This window comes from Rhinoderma darwinii, chromosome 3 (assembly GCF_050947455.1).
Source record: "Rhinoderma darwinii isolate aRhiDar2 chromosome 3, aRhiDar2.hap1, whole genome shotgun sequence".
Classification (NCBI taxonomy): Eukaryota; Metazoa; Chordata; class Amphibia; order Anura; family Rhinodermatidae; genus Rhinoderma; species Rhinoderma darwinii.
In genome coordinates this window covers 399,159,730-399,179,805 of record NC_134689.1, presented here as the reverse complement: position 1 = coordinate 399,179,805, position 20,076 = coordinate 399,159,730, and the positions used below count along the sequence as shown (strand labels likewise).

The window sequence follows — 20,076 nt, the reverse complement described above, 5'->3', positions numbered from 1 at the left end:
TAGAGATCGCGGCTTTTTAGGGGTTAAGCTACCATTGCCGGCCTGCTACACGATAGCGGCCGGTGAAGGTGACTATGGCAACGTCAGGAACCACTATGCTTGCTGTCAGTGACTAGCTGACAGTTCTAATACACTGCAATACGCATGTAGTGCAGTGTATTAGAATAGCGATCAGGGCCTCCTGCCCTCAAGTCCCCTAGTGGGACAAAGTAATTCAGTCAAAAAAAAGTTTAAAAAAGATGTGTAAAAATAAGAAAATAAAAGTTTTAAAAGTATTAAAAGTAAAAATCCCCCTTTTTACCTTATCAGTTATTAATAAAAATATATAAACAAACAAATAAACTATACATAATTGGTATCGCCGCGTCCGTAACGACCTGAACTACAAAACTATTTTGTTATTTATCCTGCATGGTGAACGCCGTGAAAGAAAATAATAATAAACCTTACCACAATCACAATTGTTTGGTCACTTCACCTCCCAAAAATTTGAATAAAAAGAGATCAAAAAGTCGCGTGTACCGAAAAATGGTCCTGATCGAAACTACAGTTCGTTACGCAAAAAATAAGTCCTCGCACGGCTTTATTGATTGAAAAATAAAAACGTTATGGCTCTTAGAATAAGGTAACACAAAAAGTGAGTGATTTTTTACCAAACGTATTTTATTGTGCAAACGCCATAAGACATAAAAAAACTATAAACATCTGGTATCGCCGTAATCGTATCGCCCCGCAGAATAAAGTGAATATGTCATCTATAGCGCACGGTGAACGCTGTAAAAAAAATAGAATAAAAAAACAATAGTAGAATTCCTTTTTTTTAGTCACCACGCCACCTAAAAATAGAATAAAAACAGATCAAAAAGCCGCATTCACCCCAAGAAAACTACAATGGATTCCTCAAGGGGTCTAGTTTCCAAATTGGGGTCACTTTTGGGGGGTTTCGAATGTTTTGGCACCACAAGACTTCTTCAAACCGGACATGGTGCCTAATAAAAAAGAGACCTCAAAATCCACTAAGTGCGCCTTTGCTTCGGAGGCCGGTGCTTCAGTCCATTACCGCGCGAGGGCCACATGTGGGATATTTCTCAAAGCTGCAGAATCCGGGTAATACGTATTAAGTTGCGTTTCTCTGATAAATCCAACTGTGTTGTAAAAAAAATGGAATAAAGAGGATTTTCTGACAAAAAAAAATGTAAACTTCACCTCTACTTTGCTCTAAATTTCTGTGAAGCACCTAAAGGGTTTATAAACTTTCTAAATGCTGTTGTCAATACTTTGAGGGGTCTAGTTTCTAAAATGGGGTATTTGATAGGGGTTTCTAATATATGGGCCCCTCAAAGCAACTTCAGAACTGAACTGGAACCTAAAAAAATAAATAAATGAGGCAATACTTTGCTTCTTACATTATACTTATAATGAGCCATGCCCACCCCGAGATGACCCCAGTTTTGACCGTTTGTATAAACGGAGACCCCTATTAGACCGTTTCAGTGCCCGGTTTTCCCAAGCACACACCCCCGAGAAGTGTATTTCTATTGATGAGTCCCTGGTACATTTTAAAGGGAGGGTTCAATTCCGTGGGTACCTGCCGGGTAAGAGGGCAAGGTATGGCGTGAAGATGTCTGAGCTGTGCGAGAGTGCATCAGGGTATACCTACAGATTTAGTATATATGAAGGAAAGGCCACCCCCAAACCAGACTGCATCCTGGACTACAATAGGTACATGGGAGGGATGGACTTGTCAGATCAAATCCTGAAGCCCTACAGCGCCATGCGGTGTGGTATAAGAAGCTGGCCGGGCACATCATACAGATGGCTTTGTACAATGCGTACGTGCTACGTCGATGTGCAGGCCAGAGGGGAACTTTCCTGGAATTTCAAGAGGTGATTATCAAGAACCTAATCTTTAGGGACCAAGAAGGAGGGGCACCCAGTACTTCTGGAAGCGGGGCCACACGCATCGTACCAGGGCGGCAATACTTTCCAGGAGAAGTTCCCCAAACTGCCAAGAAGGGAAAAAGTCAAAAGAGGTGCAAAGTCTGCTATAGGAGGGTGATAAGGGATGACACAATATATCAATGTGACACGTGTCCCGAATAACCAGAGCTCTGTATGAAAGAGTGTTTTAAAATTTATCATACATCCCTTGGTTTATAATTTACCCCAATTTTACTTACCCTGATGCACTCCGCACAGCTTATCCCCCCTCGTCTTTCCCCTCTGAGCCCTGCTGTGTGCCTGGGCAGCTGATAACAGCCACATGTAGGATATTGCCATACCCGGGAGAACCCACATTACAGTTTATGGGGTGTATGTCTCCGGTCAAAATGCTCACTACACCTCTAGATGAATGCCTTAAGGGTGTAGTTTTTAAAACGGGGTCACTTCTTGGGGGTTTCACCTGTTCTGGTACCTCAGGGGCTTCTGCATACATGACTTCGCACTAGAAAATCCCCAGTAGGCCAAATGGTGTTCCTTTCATTCTGAGCCCTCCCATGGGCCCAAACGGCAGTTTATCTCCACAAATGGGGTATTGACGCACTCAGGACAAATTGGGCAACAAAATGGAGTATTTTATTTCTTGTGAAAATAAGAATTTTTGCGCTAAAATGACATATTATTGGAAAAAATATATTTTTTTTTCATTCCCAGCCCAATTCAAATAAGTTCTGTGAAGAAACTATGGGGTCTAAATGGTCACATTACCCATAAATGAATTCCTTGAGGGGTGTAGTTTCCAAAATGGGGTCACTTCTGGTGGGTTTCCATTGCTTTGATACCTCTGAGACTCTGCAAATGCGACATGGCACCCGAAAACCAATCCAGCAAAATCTGGACTCCAACAAACACATAGCGCTCCTTTCCTTCTGAGCCCTCCCATGAGCCCAAACGGCAGTTTACCACCACAAATGGGGTATTGCTGCACTAAGGACAAATTGGGCAACAAAATGGGGTATTTTGTTCCCTGTGAAAATAAGAAATTTTGATCACAAATGACATTTTATTGGAAAAAATTAAATTTTTTTCATTTCACAGCCCAATTCAAATACGTGCTGTTAAAAAACTATACAGTCAAAATGGTAATCACAACCATAAATGAATTCCTTGAGGGGTGTAGTTTCCAAAATGGGGTCACTTTTGGGGTATTCCCACTGTTTTGGCACCTCAATACCTCTTCAAACCTGGCATGCTGCCTAAAATATATTCTAATAAAAAAGAGGACTCAAAATCCACTAGGTGCTTCTTTGCTTCTGGGGCTTGTGTTTTAGTCCACGAGCGCACTAGAGCCACATGTGGGACATTTCTAAAAACTGCAGATTCTGGACAATACATATTTAGTAGTATTTCTCTGGTAAAACCTTCTGTGTTACAGAAAAAAAAATAAATAAAATTGAAATTCAGCAAGAAAGATGAAATTTGCAAATTTCACCTCCACTTTGCTTTATTTCCTGTGAAATGCCTGAGGGGTTAAAAAACTTTCTAAATGCTGTTTTGAATACTTTGAGGGGTCGAGTTTTTAAAATGGGGTGTTTTATCAGGGTTTCTAATACATAGGCCCCTCAAAGCCACTTCAGAACTGAACAGGTACCTTAAAAAAAAGGCTTTTGAAATGTTCTTAAAAATATAAGAAATTGCTGTTTATGTTCTAAGCCTTGCAACGTTCAAGAAAAATAAAAGAATGTTCAAAAAACGATGCCAATCTAAAATAGACATATGGGAAATGTGAACTAGTAACTATTTTGGGTGGTATAACCGCCTGTTTTACAAGCAGATGCATTTAAATTCTGAAAAATGCTATTTTTTCAAAATTTTCTCTACATTTTGCAATTTTTCACCAATAAACACTGAATATATCGACCAAATTTTACCACGAACATGAAGCCCAATGTGTCACGAGAAAACAGTCTCAGAATCGCTTGGATAGGTTTAAGCATTCCGACGTTATTACCACAAAAAGTGAAATATGTCAGATTTGAAAAATGGGCTCTGAGCCTTAAAGAGGCTCTGTCACCAGATTTTGCAACCCCTATCTGCTATTGCAGCAGATAGGGGCTGCAATGTAGATTACAGTAACATTTTTATTTTAAAAAAAAAGAGCATTTTTGGCCAAGTTATGACCATTTTTGTAGTTATGCAAATGAGGCTTGCAAAAGTCTTTTTCTAGCTGGGCGCTCTGATGAGAAGTATCATCCACTTCTCTTCAGAACGCCCAGCTTGTGGCAGTGCAGACACAGCCGTGTTCTCGAGAGATCACGCTGTGACGTCACTCACAGGTCCTGCATCGTGTCAGACGAGCGAGGACACCGGCACCAGAGGCTACAGTTGATTCTGCAGCAGCATCAGCGTTTTCAGGTAAGTAGCTACATCGACTTATCTGCTAACGCCGATGCTGCTGCAGAATCAACTGTAGCCTCTGGTGCCGGTGTCCTCGCTCGTCTGACACGATGCAGGACCTGTGAGTGACGTCACAGCGTGATCTCTCGAGAACACGGCTGTGTCTGCACTGCCAGAAGCTGGGCGTTCTGAAGAGAAGTGGATGATACTTCTCATCAGAGCGCCCAGCTAGAAAATGTATTAAAACCGCCCCGATGTACGCACCTAATACACGCCCACTTGGACTTTTACTTTTAAACACACCCACTTGGACTTTTGCAAGCCTTATTTGCATAACTACAAAAATGGTCATAACTTGGCCAAAAATGCTCGTTTTTTAAAAATAAAAACGTTACTGTAATCTACATTGCAGCGCCTATCTGCTGCAATAGCAGATAGGGGTTGCAAAATCTGGTGACAGAGCCTCTTTAAGGCCAAAACAAGGCTACGTCCTTAAGGGGTTAAGGCATTCATCTAGAGGTGTAGTGAGCATTTTGACCCCACAGGTATTGTGTAAAAGATAATGTGCAGCAGTTGGTGCAGAGTGAGATTTGCAATTTTCTATACATATATGCCAATTCAGTGTCCGATATATTGTGCCCGGCATGTGCCACCAGAGATATACACCCCATAAACCGTAATTTGGGTTCTCCCAGGTACGGCAATACCCTACATGTGGCTGTTATCTTCTGCCTGGGCATGCAGCAGGGCTCAGAGGGGAAAGATGAGGAGGGGTAAGCTGTGCGAACTGTATCAGGGCGAGTAAAACTGTGGTAAATTAAAAATAAAGGGATGTATGATAAATTTTAAAACACTTTCATACAGAGCTCTGGTTTTTCGGGACACGTGTCACATTAATATATTGTGTCCTTCCTTATCCCACTCTTATAGCAGACTTTGCACCTCTTTTGACTTTTTCCCTTCTTGCCAGTTTGGGGAACTTGTCCTAAAAAGTGTTGCCCTGGTACGATGTGTGTGGCCTCGCTTCCAGAAGTACTGTAGGGCTTCAGGACTTGATCTGACAAATCCACCCCTCCCATGTACCTATTGTAGTCCAGGATGCAGTCTGGTTTTGGGGTCTCCGTACTGGTACCTCGTACAGGTACATGGGTACTGGTGTGACATCTCTCTTGTCTTGTACTTGACACACAATATGTTGCTGCTAGAATGTGCCCTGCTCTCACCCCTTCTGAGTGTTTGCTCAAGCAGAGTCTTAGGGAGGCCTCTCAGATTTCTCGTAGCAGTGCAGCATGCTGCAGGACTTCTGGAAGCGAGGCACTTGAAGAGTGGGACGCTGGTATAAAAATTATCCAGGTAGAGGGGGTAACCCCGGTCCAGCAGTGGGTGCACCAAATCCCATGCAATTTTTGCATTAATTCCCAGTAAGGGGGGGGGGGGGCATTCTGGGTGCTGAATACTGGTGTCCTTCCCTTCATATATTCTAAATTTGTACGTATACCCTGATGCACTCCCGCACAGCTTATACATTTTCACGCCATACCTTGCACTCTTATTCGGCAGGTACTGGCGGAATTGAAGCCTCCCTTTAAAATGTACCAGGGACTCATCAACAGAAATACACTTCTCGGGGGTGTATGCTTGGGCAAACCGGGCACTGTAATGGTCTAATAGGGGTCTCAGTTTATACAAACAGTCAAAACTGGGGTAATCTCGGGGTGGGCACTGCTCATTATCAGTATAATGTAAGTAACAAAGTATTGCCTCAAAACGCCTCCTGGACATGGCCATGCGGTACATCGGGGTGTGGTATAACATGTCTGCACTCCAGTAGGTCCTAATGGATGGCTTTTTCGGAAGCCCCATGTTCAAGAGCTGCCTCCAGAACTTGCCCAACTCTGCTGCGTCTACAGGAGTCCACCTGTGGGACTGGGCATAAAATGATGTGGGGTTCTTTGTTATATACTGACACTAACAAACCCTAATACCTGCTGAGATGCTGCAGATAACTAAATATCTAAACTTTTTTATATATGTATTTTTTTTGTTTCTTTGTTTTTATAGAACGAGTGGACTTCCCTGACAATAAACCTAACTAAGGCAAGGGTTCCTAACAGTAAACCTAACTTGATTTTATGTGAACTTCCCTGACACTAAACCTACCTACGGCGATCATTCCCTGACACTAAACCTACCTAGAATATTCCGAGTTTTCCTGACGCTAAACGTAACTACGGTCCTAGCTATAAACCTATCTGGATTATTCTGAGCTTTCCTGGCGCTAACAACTGATTTTATGTAAACCTAACTACAGTGATGGATTCCTGACGCTAAACCTAACTAAGGCTATGTTCACACGGAGTATTTTGGGGGAGGAATATCTGCCTCAAAATTCAGTTTGGAACTTTGAGGCATATATTCCTCTCCCTGCACGCCGATTTTCGCGGCGATTATCGCGCCGTTTTTCGCCCGCGCCCATTGAGCGCCGCGGGCATAAAACAGTTAGAAATACGCTTTCTCCTGCCTCCCATTGAAGTCAATGGGAGGTCAGAGGCGGAAGCGCCCGAAGATAGGGCATGTCGCTTCTTTTTCCCGCGAGGCAGTTTTACTGCTCGCGGGAAAAAGACGCCGACGCCTCCCATTGAAATCAATGGGAGGCGTTCTCGGGCCGTTTTTGCCGAGTTTTGCTAAATTCCCTGACGCTATACCTGACGGTTACCTGAGACTAACTAACCCTAATGCTAAACTATCTGCTCACTTTCTAAATTGACTTTTTTTTTGTTTTTATTATATTTTATAAGGAAATAAAAAAAATAAAAATCCTCAGGGACCAGGGAAATGTGGCCCTGAAGACTCAAAAGTGGTCAGCGATAAAGATCACTGACCAAAAATGTGGGTGAAAAGGGGAACACAAGGACAGGAGTGGGAAGTGGATACAAGTTGGTAAAAGCAAAAAAAAAAAATGATATATTTGTTCTTTTTTAACTGCTCTGCTCTGACTCTGTCCACAACCGCTCTCTTCGACTAACTAACTCCAACAGAGAGCGGGTACGGCAGAATCTGAGGTTAGATCAGGAAATTACGTATGTGATCGCTGATATTAGCCGGTCGTCACTAACTAACCAATAGCAGCGATCGCGAAGGCGGGACCACTATGATTGGTCCCTCCACACTGAGCTGTGATAGCCTGATAGTTGTGATAGCCTGTCGGAAACAGCAGGCATCACAGCTTGATGAAACGCAGGGGGGAAAATGGCGATGCATTTTCCCCTGGACGTACTATTCCGGCGCATTTTTCCCCCATTTGTGCATTGGTGTTTCAGTGGGGTGCTGTTTGCAGAAATACTTACCGATCCATGCATCACGTCGTTTTCGGGGTACAGCACCGCCCACATGATCTTCATTCTGACCTGGTCTGGAATCCCTGTGCTTTCAAGAAAACGGGAACTCAGGCTCTCAATGCATTCCTATGGGAGCCAGAACAAATGCATTGTGAGCCTGAGTTCAGGCGCTGGACCCAAAAACTATGTGATGCACGGATTGGTAAGTATTTCTGCACACAGCACCCCACTGAAACACCAGTGTACAAATTGAGGGAGAAATAAAAAAAAAATTAAATTGTGGAGGTGCGCCTTTTACCGGAAATTTGGTGGCACTGTTGTTTATGTGGTGTTGTGCTGACGCTGTTCATTGATGGCACTGTTAACGGGGGCACCCTGACTGTGTTGTTAGTTTAGGCACTTAGTTATGGGGCTGTGACATGCATTTATTTACATTGAAAAAAATTCTAGTCACTGATCCTAGATAATTAAAAAACATACAAGTGTGTGCTTTACATTACGTCCTTGTTCCAGAGGTTCATTGATTTCTGAAGTGGGATATATGTGCGTTGACCAGGATTGCCAACCTGATTCTTTTTTCAGGACGATTTATCCAAAAATCACGGACGGCCAACATTTTTTACGGACAAATTAGTTTACCATAATAAATCATAAAGATAAGACATTTCTATAGCTTTGAAAATTGTCCTGAACTTATCAGAAGCATGTAATGTAACCTCTGAAATTATTATAATTACAATCCCACATCCGTACAAGTTCCTAAAAATTCCAAAAAAATCACGGACACATACATTTTTTTAAATGCAGCCAGTTTTATTACAGCCATCCAATGCCATCAACAAGCTGGAACAAAGATGTCCGTCAATGTGAAGTTAAATATTTTAGGATGTTTTTCCAGCCCAATGGCGTTGCCCAAATCTGATGACCGGATCCAGGCACTGTAGACATCCGATGGCTCTGGTGTCCCATTCCTTGTAGTGAAAGATGATCACTTTTCTATGGTGGTATTGTGGTCACCTTTTATCTTACAGTTGATGAAAGATCTCGCAGTGGTCCACCTACAATCTGATTTATTGCCCACAGCGTTTCTTTAGCAGTTCACTCAGTGTGGTCATGAATTCAGTGTGCTCCAGCTTTGGTATTTCCCTCCAGACAACTGGTTCCTGGGCCACAACGTTCTGCAGATCTGCGCTCTGTGCGGTGGTTCTTGCACTTTGCTCTTTCATATCAGCATCTGCTTTTTGGGCCTCGTTTGTTAGATCTTTTTTCGGTGCGGTGACAAATGCACTCAGGTCTAGCTTCGGAGCAGCTGGTATCTGGGCCATATCATTTTTAATATCTTTCTTTGGTGCGGTTTTAAATGCACTCAGGTCTAGCTTCGGAGCAGCCGGTATCTGGGCCACATCGATTTTTGGATCTTTATTTGGTGCAGTGGTAAATGCACTCAGGTCTAGCTTCGGAGCAGCCGGTATCTGGACCACATCAATTTTTGGATCTTTCTTTGGTGCGGTGGTAAATGCACTCAGGTCTAGCTTCGGAGCAGCCGGTATCTGGACCACATCAATTTTTGGATCTTTCTTTGGTGCAGTGGTAAATGCACTCAGCTCTAGCTTCGGAGCAGCCGGTATCTGGACCACATCAATTTTTGTATCTTTCTTTAGTGCAGTGGTAAATGCACTCAGGTCTAGCTTCGGAGCAGCTGGTATTTGGCCCACATCGATTTTTGGATCTTTCTTTGGTGCGGTCATAAATGCACTCAGGTCAAGCTTCGGAGCAGCTGGTATCTGGACCACATCGATTTTTGGATCTTTCTTTGGTGCAGTGGTAAATGCACTCAGGTCTAGCTTCGGAGCAGCTGGTATTTGGCCCACATCGATTTTTGGATCTTTCTTTGGTGCGGTCATAAATGCACTCAGGTCAAGCTTCGGAGCAGCTGGTATCTGGACCACATTGATTTTTATATCTTTCTTTGGTGCGGTGGTAAATGTACTCAGGTCTAGCTTCGGAGCAGCTGGTATTTGGCCCACATCGATTTTTGGATCTTTCTTTGGTGCGGTCATAAATGCACTCAGGTCAAGCTTCGGAGCAGCTGGTATCTGGACCACATCGATTTTTGGATCTTTCTTTGGTGCAGTGGTAAATGCACTCAGGTCTAGCTTCGGAGCAGCTGGTATTTGGCCCACATCGATTTTTGGATCTTTCTTTGGTGCGGTCATAAATGCACTCAGGTCAAGCTTCGGAGCAGCTGGTATCTGGACCACATTGATTTTTATATCTTTCTTTGGTGCGGTGGTAGATACACTCAGGTCTAACTTCGGAGCAGCTGGTATTTGGCCCACATCGATTTTTGGATCTTTCTTTGGTGCGGTCATAAATGCAGTTAGGTCTAGCTTCAGAGCAGCTGGTATCTGGACCACATCGATTTTTGGATCTTTCTTTGGTGCGGTGGTAAATGCACTCAGGTCTAGCTTCGGAGCAGCTGGTATCTGGGCCACATCGTCTTTTAGCTTTTCCTTTGGTGAGCTGGTATTTGCAGCTGGCTTTTCCACAACAACTTCCTTTAGCTCATCCTCCATTGGCTGTTGGTGCAATTTGTAGCTGTTTTTCTTACCACAGCATTTCTTTAGGTATTTTAGTGCAGTCATAATTGCACTCGGCTCTAGCTTCAGGGCAGCTGGTATGTGGGCCACATTGTTTTTTAGATCCTCGCTCGAAGCTGTGATTTTTACACTCGGCTCTTTCTTCGGAGCAGCCGGCTTCTCCACAACAACTTCCTTTAGCTCGCCCTCTGCTGGGTCCTGACGCACGAATTGGTGCAATTTGTAGATAAAATATATCAGGGCCCCAATCACAGCGAACAGGAAGGTGTCAAATACTGCCACAGCGGTGTAACCAAGGATTTCCTCCAGAGTGGCAGCTGGCAGGGGCACGGTAGGGGTGGTCACTGTCCAGAAATGAATAATAAATAATAGTGAGACTTTACATACAGTATACCAGACGAGGACATTCTAAACATGCTGGGAATTGTAGTTTCACAACAGTTAGGCTCCATGCACACGAACGTGCTTTTGCGGCCGCAAATCTCACGGAAATCCACGGGAAAATTGCGGCCCCATTCATTTCTATGGTCCTATGCACACCACCGTGTTTTCCATAGAAAATAATAGATGCAGCCATGTGCACAGCCCACAATTTGCGGGCGGCTTGCGGGTGACACTCTGGGGCAGGCCGACCCGAAAATCATGGCCGTGCACATGGCTACGATTGTTTGCATGAGGCCTAAGATAGTCTTAAGTTAGAGACCATTTTTGCAGATCATTGACTTATACTTAGTAACAAAGCCCCCCCCCCATTAGAAAATTTCCATTACCTGCTGATCTTCTAGTGACCCGACCCTCTAGATCACACGGGGCGACCGTCAGCAAAATCAGTAGCAAAACTCTTACATCCATCATTATCATCTCTTTACTCAAAACCCTCAAATATCTCCAGCACATCCCCCGCATTATATAGTACTGGACAGGGTATTGTGCTGTCACTGGTATTGTGATGTCACCAACAGTGTATTGTGATATCACTGGTATTGTGATGTCACCAACAGTGCAGAGTTCTGATGATGTAATCTGGGCGGGGCCTGAGTGAAGGGCAGTGCATGCAGGGATAATGTGACTGCTCTCATGTTTTTAAAATGTTTTTTCTTGGTTTTATATAAATCACAATAATTATATAATTCTGCAACTTTCTAATATGTTTTTCAAAATCTCTGCTTTCTGGCAGTGAATGTGAGCATTCTTGCTTACATTCAGAGGCTGAAAACCTGTACAGACCTAATACGTCTCAAAGCTGAGGGTTTGTTAAATTTGTAGTCCATTTAGACAACCCTCTATGAGGTAAATACAGCAGCGGCACAAATTTCCCTCCTGTTCTGACAGTTTATTATATTAAGTCAGTGCATGTAAATAAAGAAGGTCTGTAGCTGTGGCTCAGGTCTGTATAATACACAATGCAGCTGCTAAAGAACCTCTTCTTAAAGAGAGAGGGAGTATTATATGTCAATCATTAGCTGGCACAGAAGAAAGAAACTTCCTGCAAAAGCCAAGTGAGACAGATAGGAAAAGATAGGCAGCGCCAATGTAGCGCCACTGATCTCTTGTAACATAACCCCCCCAAGTATAAATGCACATTACCTGCTGTTCTTCTAGTTACCAGACCTTCTACATCACATGGGGCGACAGTCAGCAAAATAAGCAGCAAAACTCTCACATCCATCATCATCATCATAATCATCATCTCCTTCTTCAAAACCCTCAACTGACCCCAGCACATCCTTCACATTATGTAGGGCTGGACAGGGCATTGTGATGTCACTGGTATTGTGATGTCACTAACAGTTCTAGGGTCTGATAATTTCATCTGGGTGGGGCCTGAGTGACAGACCATGTGGGTGGTGTCGATGGGTTGAAAAAGCCCCAGGGCTGCCATAGCTATATGCCTATTAGGTCAGAAGCACGGCTTAATAGATTTTTTGTTTTTAATAGGTGGTGAAAAAAAAAGACACAGATATGGTATCGCTGCAATTGTAACTACCCTCGTAATAAAATTAACCAGTTATTTAATTTGCACGGATACCCGAAATAAAAAAAACTTGAAAAACTATGGAAAAATTTATTTTATTTTCCATTTCCTCCTTTAATTTTTTTTTTTTTATAAAACCTAATCAATTTATATCTTCCCTGAAAATGGTTCTATTAAAAAAATATAATTCATCCTGCAAAAAACAAGCCCACATGCAACTTAGATGATGGAAAAATAAAAAAGTTAAAGGCTCTCTGAGTTCAGTGATGCAAAAACATTCGGCCACAATCGGCTCGGTAATGTAGGGGAGTAAACCCTGCAGTAATGAAGTTGTTAAGAAAGATTTCACAGAAAAAGTCTTTTTTTTTTTTTTTCCAGATGAATCCGAAAAAGTAGATTCCACTTTTAAAGGGTAACTAAACGTTTGACAAACTTCTGACATGTCACAGTGAGACCCCCACCAATCGCTAAAAAAAATTGCAGAAGCGCTCGTGTGAGCGCTCAGCTGCTTTGTGTCTGTTCGGCTTTTTCCGTAAATCAATGTATCGGAGTACGGGCTCAATAGAAAGTCTTTGAGCCCATTCACCGATACATTGATCTGCTGAAAAAGCCGAACAGAAACGAAGCAGCTGAGCGCTCACACGAGCACTTCTGCCATTTCGTTTTAGCGATTGGTGGGGTTCTCAGTGCTGTGACCCCCACTAATCAAAACTTCTGACGTGTCATTATGACACATCAGAAGTTTGTCAAACGTTTAGTTACCCTTTAACCCCTTCCCAACATTTGTCTTATGGGTACGCCATGGAAAGCTATGATTTCCCGCAAATTGCCGTATCCATACGCCAAATGTTTGGCACCGGCTCAGAAGCTGAGCCGGTACCATCATCACCGGATCTCAGCTGTATCTTACATCCGTTTTTTACAAAAAACATAAAAAAGGTAAAAAACTATACCAGAGTTTCTGTTTTTTGGTCACTTTGCCCTATAAATATTGGAATAAAAAGTGATCAAAAAGTCGCACATATCCAAAAATGGTACCTATAAAAACTATAGCTTGTCTCGCAAAAAACAAGCCCTCATACAGCTCCGTCGACAAAAAAATGAAAAAGTTATTGTTCTCACAACTTGGCGATAGAAAAAATACATTCTTTTTACAAAAGTAATTTTATTGTGCAAAAAGTTGTAAAACATAACAAAAGTTCTATAAATTAGGTATCGCCGGAATTGTACTGACCCGCAGAATAAAGTTAACATGTAATTTATAACGCATGGTGAACGCTGTATAAATAAAACTAAAAAAGCTGTGCCAGAATTGCGTTTTTTTGTTTATCTGGCCTCCCAAAAAATAGGATAAAAGGTGATCAAAAGTCGCATGTACCCCAAAATGATACCAATAATCGTTACAGCTCGTCCCACAAAAAAACAGCCCTCATACCACTACGTTTATGAAAAAATAAAATTAGTTATGGCTCCAATAAGTCAGGAAATAAAAAATATGCAGTTGTGCCCGAGGGGAACATTTCTTCTGTTTCAAGAGGCAATTTATCAAGGACCTAAAATTAGGGAAGCAGGAAGGGGAGGGCCCAAACATATCTGCTGGAAGCGAGTGCGCCCTTATTATACCAGGACAACACTTTACCAGCAAAATTCCCCAAACTGCAAAGGTACGGAGTGTGGACCAAAAGGGGCATAAGAAAGGACGCCACATATCAGTGCGACAACGGCCTGTGCAGAAAGGATTGCTTCACAGCGTAACACACATCTATGGATTATTTTATTGTTTTTTTACCGCATTATTATACCACCTGACTATGCCCCTGGTGTACTCTGCCCAGCTTACATGTACCCCCACATTATAAATGGAAACACCAGTAATACTCAAACAAATCTACTACCAAGCAAAATCCACGCTCCAAAAGCCAAATGGCGCTCTCTCCCATCTGAGCCCTACAGTGTGCCCAAACAGCAGTTTTCTTCCACATATATGGCATCGTCATACCTGGGAGAACCCTTTTAACAATTTTTGGGGTGTGTGTCTCCAGTGGCATAAGCTGGGCATGACATATTTGCCACTGAAATGGCATATCTAGGGAAAAATATAAATGTTTTAATTTGCACCATCCGCAGCGCATTCATTTATGTAAAAGACCTGTGGGGTGAAAATGCTCACTACACCCCTTAATAAATGCCTTGAGGGGTGCAGTTTCCAAATGGGGTAACTTCTCAGGGGTTTCTTTTTATTATTTCACATCTGAGCCTCTGCAATTGTGAACCAATACTTTGTAAATCGCCAAATTAGGCCTTAATTTTGCATGGTACGCTTTCACTCCTGAGCCTGGTCGAATATCCAGGCAAAAGATTAGGGCCACTTGTAGGGTGCTTCTAAAACCGGGAAACACCGCATAATAATTAGAGAGCTGTCTTGTTATGGTGGCACAAGCTGGGTACCACATATTGGCATATCTATGGAAAAAAATCCCATTTTCACTCTGCAACATCGAATGCACACTAATTTCTACAAAACACCTGCAGGGTTAAGATGCTCACTACATCACTAGGTAAATGCAATGAGGGGTGTAGTTTCCAAAATGGGGTCACTTCTAGGGGGTTTCCACTGTTTTGGTCCCACAGGCGCCCAGAAACCAATCTAGCAAAATCTGCACTCCAAATGGTGCTCCTTCCCTTCTGAGCCCTGCCGTGTGCCCAAACAGCAGTTTATGACCACATATGGGGTATTGCCGTACTCGGGAGAAATTGCTTTACAAATGTTGGGTTCTTTTTTTCCTTTATTTGTTGAGAAAACTAAAAATTTTGCTCTAAAGCTACGTCTTATTGAAGAAAAAGGTTTGTTTTTATTTTCACTGCCCAATTCTAATAAATTCTATGAAACATCTATGGGGTCAAAATGCTTACTTCACCCCTAGATGAATTCCTCAAGGGGTGTAGTTTCCTAAATGGAGTCACTTTTTGGTAGTTTTCATTGTTTTGTCCCCTCAGGGGCTTTGCAAATGCGACATTGCCTCCGCAAACAATTCCTGCTAAATGTGATCTCCAAAAGCCAAATAGCGCTCTTTCCATTCTAAGCCCTGCCGTGTGTCCAAACATCCGGTTATTACCACATATGGGGTACTGTTTTACTCGGGAGAATTGCTTTACAAATTTTGCAGTGCTTTTTCTCCTTCAGTCTTTGTGGAAAAGGAGAAAAAATTAGCTAAACCTACATTTTCTTTGAAAAAATGTAGATTTTTATTTTCAGGACCTACTTCCAATAATTTTTGCAAAAAACATGTTTATTCAAAACGCTCAGTATACCCCTAGATAATTTCCTCAATGGGTGTAGTTTCCAAAATGGGGTCACTTGTGGGGGTTTTCCACTGTTTTGTCCCCTCAGGGGCTTTGTAAATGTGACATGGCCTCCGCAAACCATTCCTGCTAAATGTGAACTCCAAAAGCCAAATGGTGCTCCATCCCTTCTGAGCCCTGCCGTGTGTCCAAACAGCCGTTTATTACCACATGTGGGGTACTGTTTTACTTGGGAGAAATTGCTTTACAAATTTTGTGGTGCTTTTTCTCCTTTAGTCCTTGTGGAAATGAGAAAAAAATTAGCTAAACCTACATTTTCTTTAAAAAAAAAGGAAATTTAAATTTTCACGGCCTAATTCCAATAATTTCTGTAAAACACTTGTGCTGTCAAAATGCTCACTATACCCCTAGATAATTTCCTTGAGGTGTGTAGTTTCCCAAATGGGATCACTTTTGGGGGATTTCCACTGTTTTGGCCCCACAAGAGCCCTTCAAACCTGACATGGTGCCTAAAATATATTCGAATAAAAATAAGGCCCCAAAATCCACTAGGTGCTCCTTTGCTTCTGAGGCCGGTGCTTCAGTCTAGTAGCACGCTACGGCCACATGTGGGATATCTCCTAAAACTGCAGGTACCTGCGCAATAAATATTAAGTTGCATTTCTCTGGTAAAACTTTTTGTGTTATAAAGAAAATTGGATTCAAAATTAATTTCTGCAAAAAAATATGAAATTTGTAAATTTCACCCCTACTTTGCTTTAATTCCTGTGAAAAGTGTAAAGGGTTAAGAAATTTTCTAAATGCTGTTTTGAATACTTTGAGGGGTGAAGTTTTTAAAATGGGGTGACTTTTTTGGGGTTTCTAATATATAAGGCCCTCAAGGCCACTTCACAACTGAACTGCCCCCTGTAAAAATAGCCTTCTGAAATTTTCTTGAAAATGTGAGAAATTGCTGCTAAAGTTCAAAGCCTTGTAACATCCTAGAAAAATAAAAGGATGTTCAAAAAATGATGCCAATCTAAAGTAGACATATGGGGGATGTTAGTTAGCAACAATTTTGTGTGTTATAACTGCCTGTCTTACAAGCAGATACATTTAAGTTGAGAAAAATGCAAATTTTTGCAATTTTTCGCAAAACTTTGGTGTTTTTCACAATTAAATACTGAACATATCGAGCAAATTTTGCCAGTAACATAAAGTCCAATGTGTCACGAGAAAACAATCTCAGAATCGCTTGGATAGGTAACAGCATTCTGAAGTTATTACCACATGTCAGATTTGAAAAATGAGGCTGTCAGGAAGGTCAAAAGTGGCCAAAGAGGGAAGGGTTAAACAGCCAAGTGGTATTGATTGCGTTTATCTTTTAAATTTGCTATGGACGAGTAAATCCCCAAGGTTGGGTGCTCTTTTGGCCACCAAACTTGGGTTAACACCCACTATTTTATGGATTTCTTCACGAAGGGTCAGAGGACACCAATTCTTTCAAAGTATTTCCTTCTCAAGGCTGCCGATTTTAGTTATTAGATGGGTATGGGTGTTTTGATGTTTTTTGCTATTTTTGCTGCTATATATCATGTGTACATCTTTTTCCATGAAACTTGATGCATTTTTTCTGATCATGTACATTACATTCACTGGCCAGTGATCCTTTAGGGGGGGTTCTGTGGGAGTCATGTATGCACATTCATGACATCCAGTGAAACAGTGGTCACAGTGCTCCTAGCCTGTACTAACTCCCTAACCTCTAACACCCAGGGCCGCACCTGCCATAAAGAGAGCCTGCTGCCTCAGGTGGTGCCACCTAGCTAAAAAGGGGGGGGGGGGGAGTGGCATTTTGTGCACTGTGTTGATCCTAGCGAGGAGCCAGGGACAGGCTGGGCCGGGATCGCGTGGGGGGCAGCAGGACTTATTTAGCAGACGTGCAGCACGATAGGTGCACATCTGTTACAACACTTCTCTTTTCTGACACTGCACACAGCACGCACCGTTAGAGAGGAGCAGGTTAGCAAGAAGAGCACAGCAGCCTGTGAGTTGTAAAATAGCACTTGATCTTCTGAAAGTCAAGAAACCCAAAGCACGGCCTCCGGGCCTACATTCAGCCCTCTGTGCCGCCCAAAATATGTAAGAATGCCCAAGTAGCCATACCGTGGGCTTTTGGTGATCTAAATAAAAGAAGCACAGTTGTAACAAAATTGTGATAACCAAAAACATATAATATAATAAAAGGTCTGAACTTCTGCGTCTGTGAGTGGCAGCACCGAATCGAAAGGAAGGAGTGCCAAACTGATTTGGGGATGCACCGCATAGTACTAGGCACCATGAAAAATTGACTCTAAATTGATAGATGGTAAGGGGACTCTTGCGAGAGGTGAGGACAAATGTTGAAGTAGGTCAGGAGTGAACGCACAGGGCAAACTGGGCATAGGACTGCACATAAAGGTATCCAAACACCACGTCCAAAATTGTCCGTTTTAGAGCGACGGACCCGTATACAGGCTGTCTCTGTGTTTACCATAACATGTGTGTGAATCAAGCCATCTAGCTTATTCTTAGAGGAGGGTAACAGTTCACTGATGCGAAGGGCTCCAAAGAAAGCCAAGGTAAAACGAAGTGAAAATAACGTACTCTCATAAGGAGACACGCATACTGTTTCACAGGCAGTAATTAACTGGCACAGCAATTTATAAGAGCCAGGGCGCCTACATTTCATTTTTACGTGTGTTTTCTTCCAAACTTTTAAAGCCTGAGTTATTAGGAAACATTTAGTAACATCTTTCTATCCTAATAATTTGAAGTAGAATGAAATCCCCAATTAACGCCTTTGGGCAACTAAACCTGACGCACCTGAAGTATGTACGTAAATCATCCGAAGAAGAGACGTTCCTACCTTTCACCATATGCAACCATGCCAACCAGGCCTTACCATGCCTTGTCCAAGTAGCAGGGGCTACAGATGAGCTCACCAGCGACATAAGCTGAGGTCCCTCAACTCTCATCAGTGCTCCAGGCATACGCGCTGTTGATCACTGCCTTGTGAAGCAAAGATCGGAACACCTGCCACTGAAAACATGAACAAAGTTAGTGACCACCTTACAAGTAACTTTATATATGGGAGAGTACTGACAAGGTGGAAAAACATAAAACTATTAACGCAAGCTCTGCAGTCCATTACCATCTACCGTTTTGTTTTTTTTTACTTACTTTTTTATTTTTTACTTATCCAGGATGGATGAATGAAAATACTGGACCAAAATTTGTGCGGTGGCTTCCGTATTAGGGAACTTGTCTGGCCAAAGACCCCTCTGGGTTACGCTCACCAGGGTTTTTTTCGTCATCTGGAGCATTTTGTTTTTAGAATTAGGTTTGTAGATTGGACAAGCGCATTGAGATGCTGTATGTGAACCCCCACATGCTGAACAATCGTGCTTGTAATTTACACAAGCCTGCAAATTTACAGTGTCCCTCATTAAATAACCAGCAGGCGCCGGGCCTTCGGACGGCTATTGACCCCTGTGCCAGTACTCCCGAGAAGCCAGCAGCCGTTGCTGAAAAGTGGGTTGTCTTTTGAGACATCATCAGCCGTAACCACACATCTGTGGACTTGAGCCCCCAACCAATATCCGGTTGTAATGTTAAGCGCCGTCTGAAATCCTCGTCATAGCGCCACCATGCGGAACCGCCATGTGATTTATATGCACTATATATGCTATCCATATATATATAAAAAGTTCAGCACACTGTTACGGGCGTTGTTGGCCCATTACACAGCCCATTACAGAAAAGGCCTGCAACCAATTATTCATGGTTTTTGCAACTCGTGCTTTACGATCATACGGCTTAGCATCAACCACTCTCCTTTCTTTATCTACAGTATGTTGATCAACTGATACCAGTGACCATATATCAATGTATTGATTCTTTCAAATTTTTGTTCTAGTCTCATCGTCCAGGTGAGCCCCCAGGGGACTAATACCGCAGAAAAAAGATCTTTATGCCTCACTACTCTGTAGAGCCTGCTCTGTGGCTGAATAGCAAGTGGTTTGTATATTAAGTGGAGTTCCAAAAACCGGATTGATTTACTGTGTTGTGTGTGACAAAGTGGGGGGCCTCACTACTCTGTAGAGCCTGCTCTGTGGCTGAATAGCAAGTGGTTTGTATATTAAGTGGAGTTCCAAAAACCGGATTGATTTACTGTGTTGTGTGTGACAAAGTGGGGGGCCATTGTATGTGATATATGTATTGATTGCTTGCTTGCTACAAAGTTTGCAAAAGTGACATAATTTGTAACCATTTTTCCTTTGCAGTTTCCTGAGTAGCTGAGTAAGGGGGAGGGGTTAGCTGCTACCAGGTGGTATAAATCAGGCCTCACTACTCTGTAGAGCCTGCTCTGTGGCTGAATAGCAAGTGGTTTGTATATTAAGTGGAGTTCCAAAAACCGGAGTTCAAAAGAGGAGTTAAAGCCCAAGTAAGTGCTCTTCTACTTCTTTTTCTTTTTGATTGACACCTGTTCGCTGTTTTTTTT

General features: G+C 42.5%; 1 protein-coding gene across 3 annotated transcripts; it reads right to left on the bottom strand.

The window, feature by feature from the left end:
* Positions 1-8,487: 8,487 nt before the first annotated feature.
* LOC142748379 (uncharacterized) lies at positions 8,488-17,874 on the bottom strand. 3 transcript variants are annotated; one of them, XM_075855477.1, is made up of 2 exons: positions 17,540-17,874; positions 8,488-10,620 (listed from the first exon to the last, which is right to left on the bottom strand). In XM_075855477.1, exons 1-2 carry the CDS (start codon positions 17,763-17,765, stop codon positions 8,747-8,749), a joined length of 2,100 nt encoding a protein of 699 aa, XP_075711592.1. In that variant the 5' UTR covers positions 17,766-17,874; the 3' UTR covers positions 8,488-8,746. The 3 variants fall into 3 exon arrangements, with proteins under 3 accessions (XP_075711592.1, XP_075711594.1, XP_075711593.1); XM_075855479.1 differs by lacking the exon at positions 17,540-17,874 and adding an exon at positions 11,864-11,965; XM_075855478.1 differs by lacking the exon at positions 17,540-17,874 and adding an exon at positions 11,047-11,261.
* Between the last annotated feature and the right edge of the window lie 2,202 nt (positions 17,875-20,076).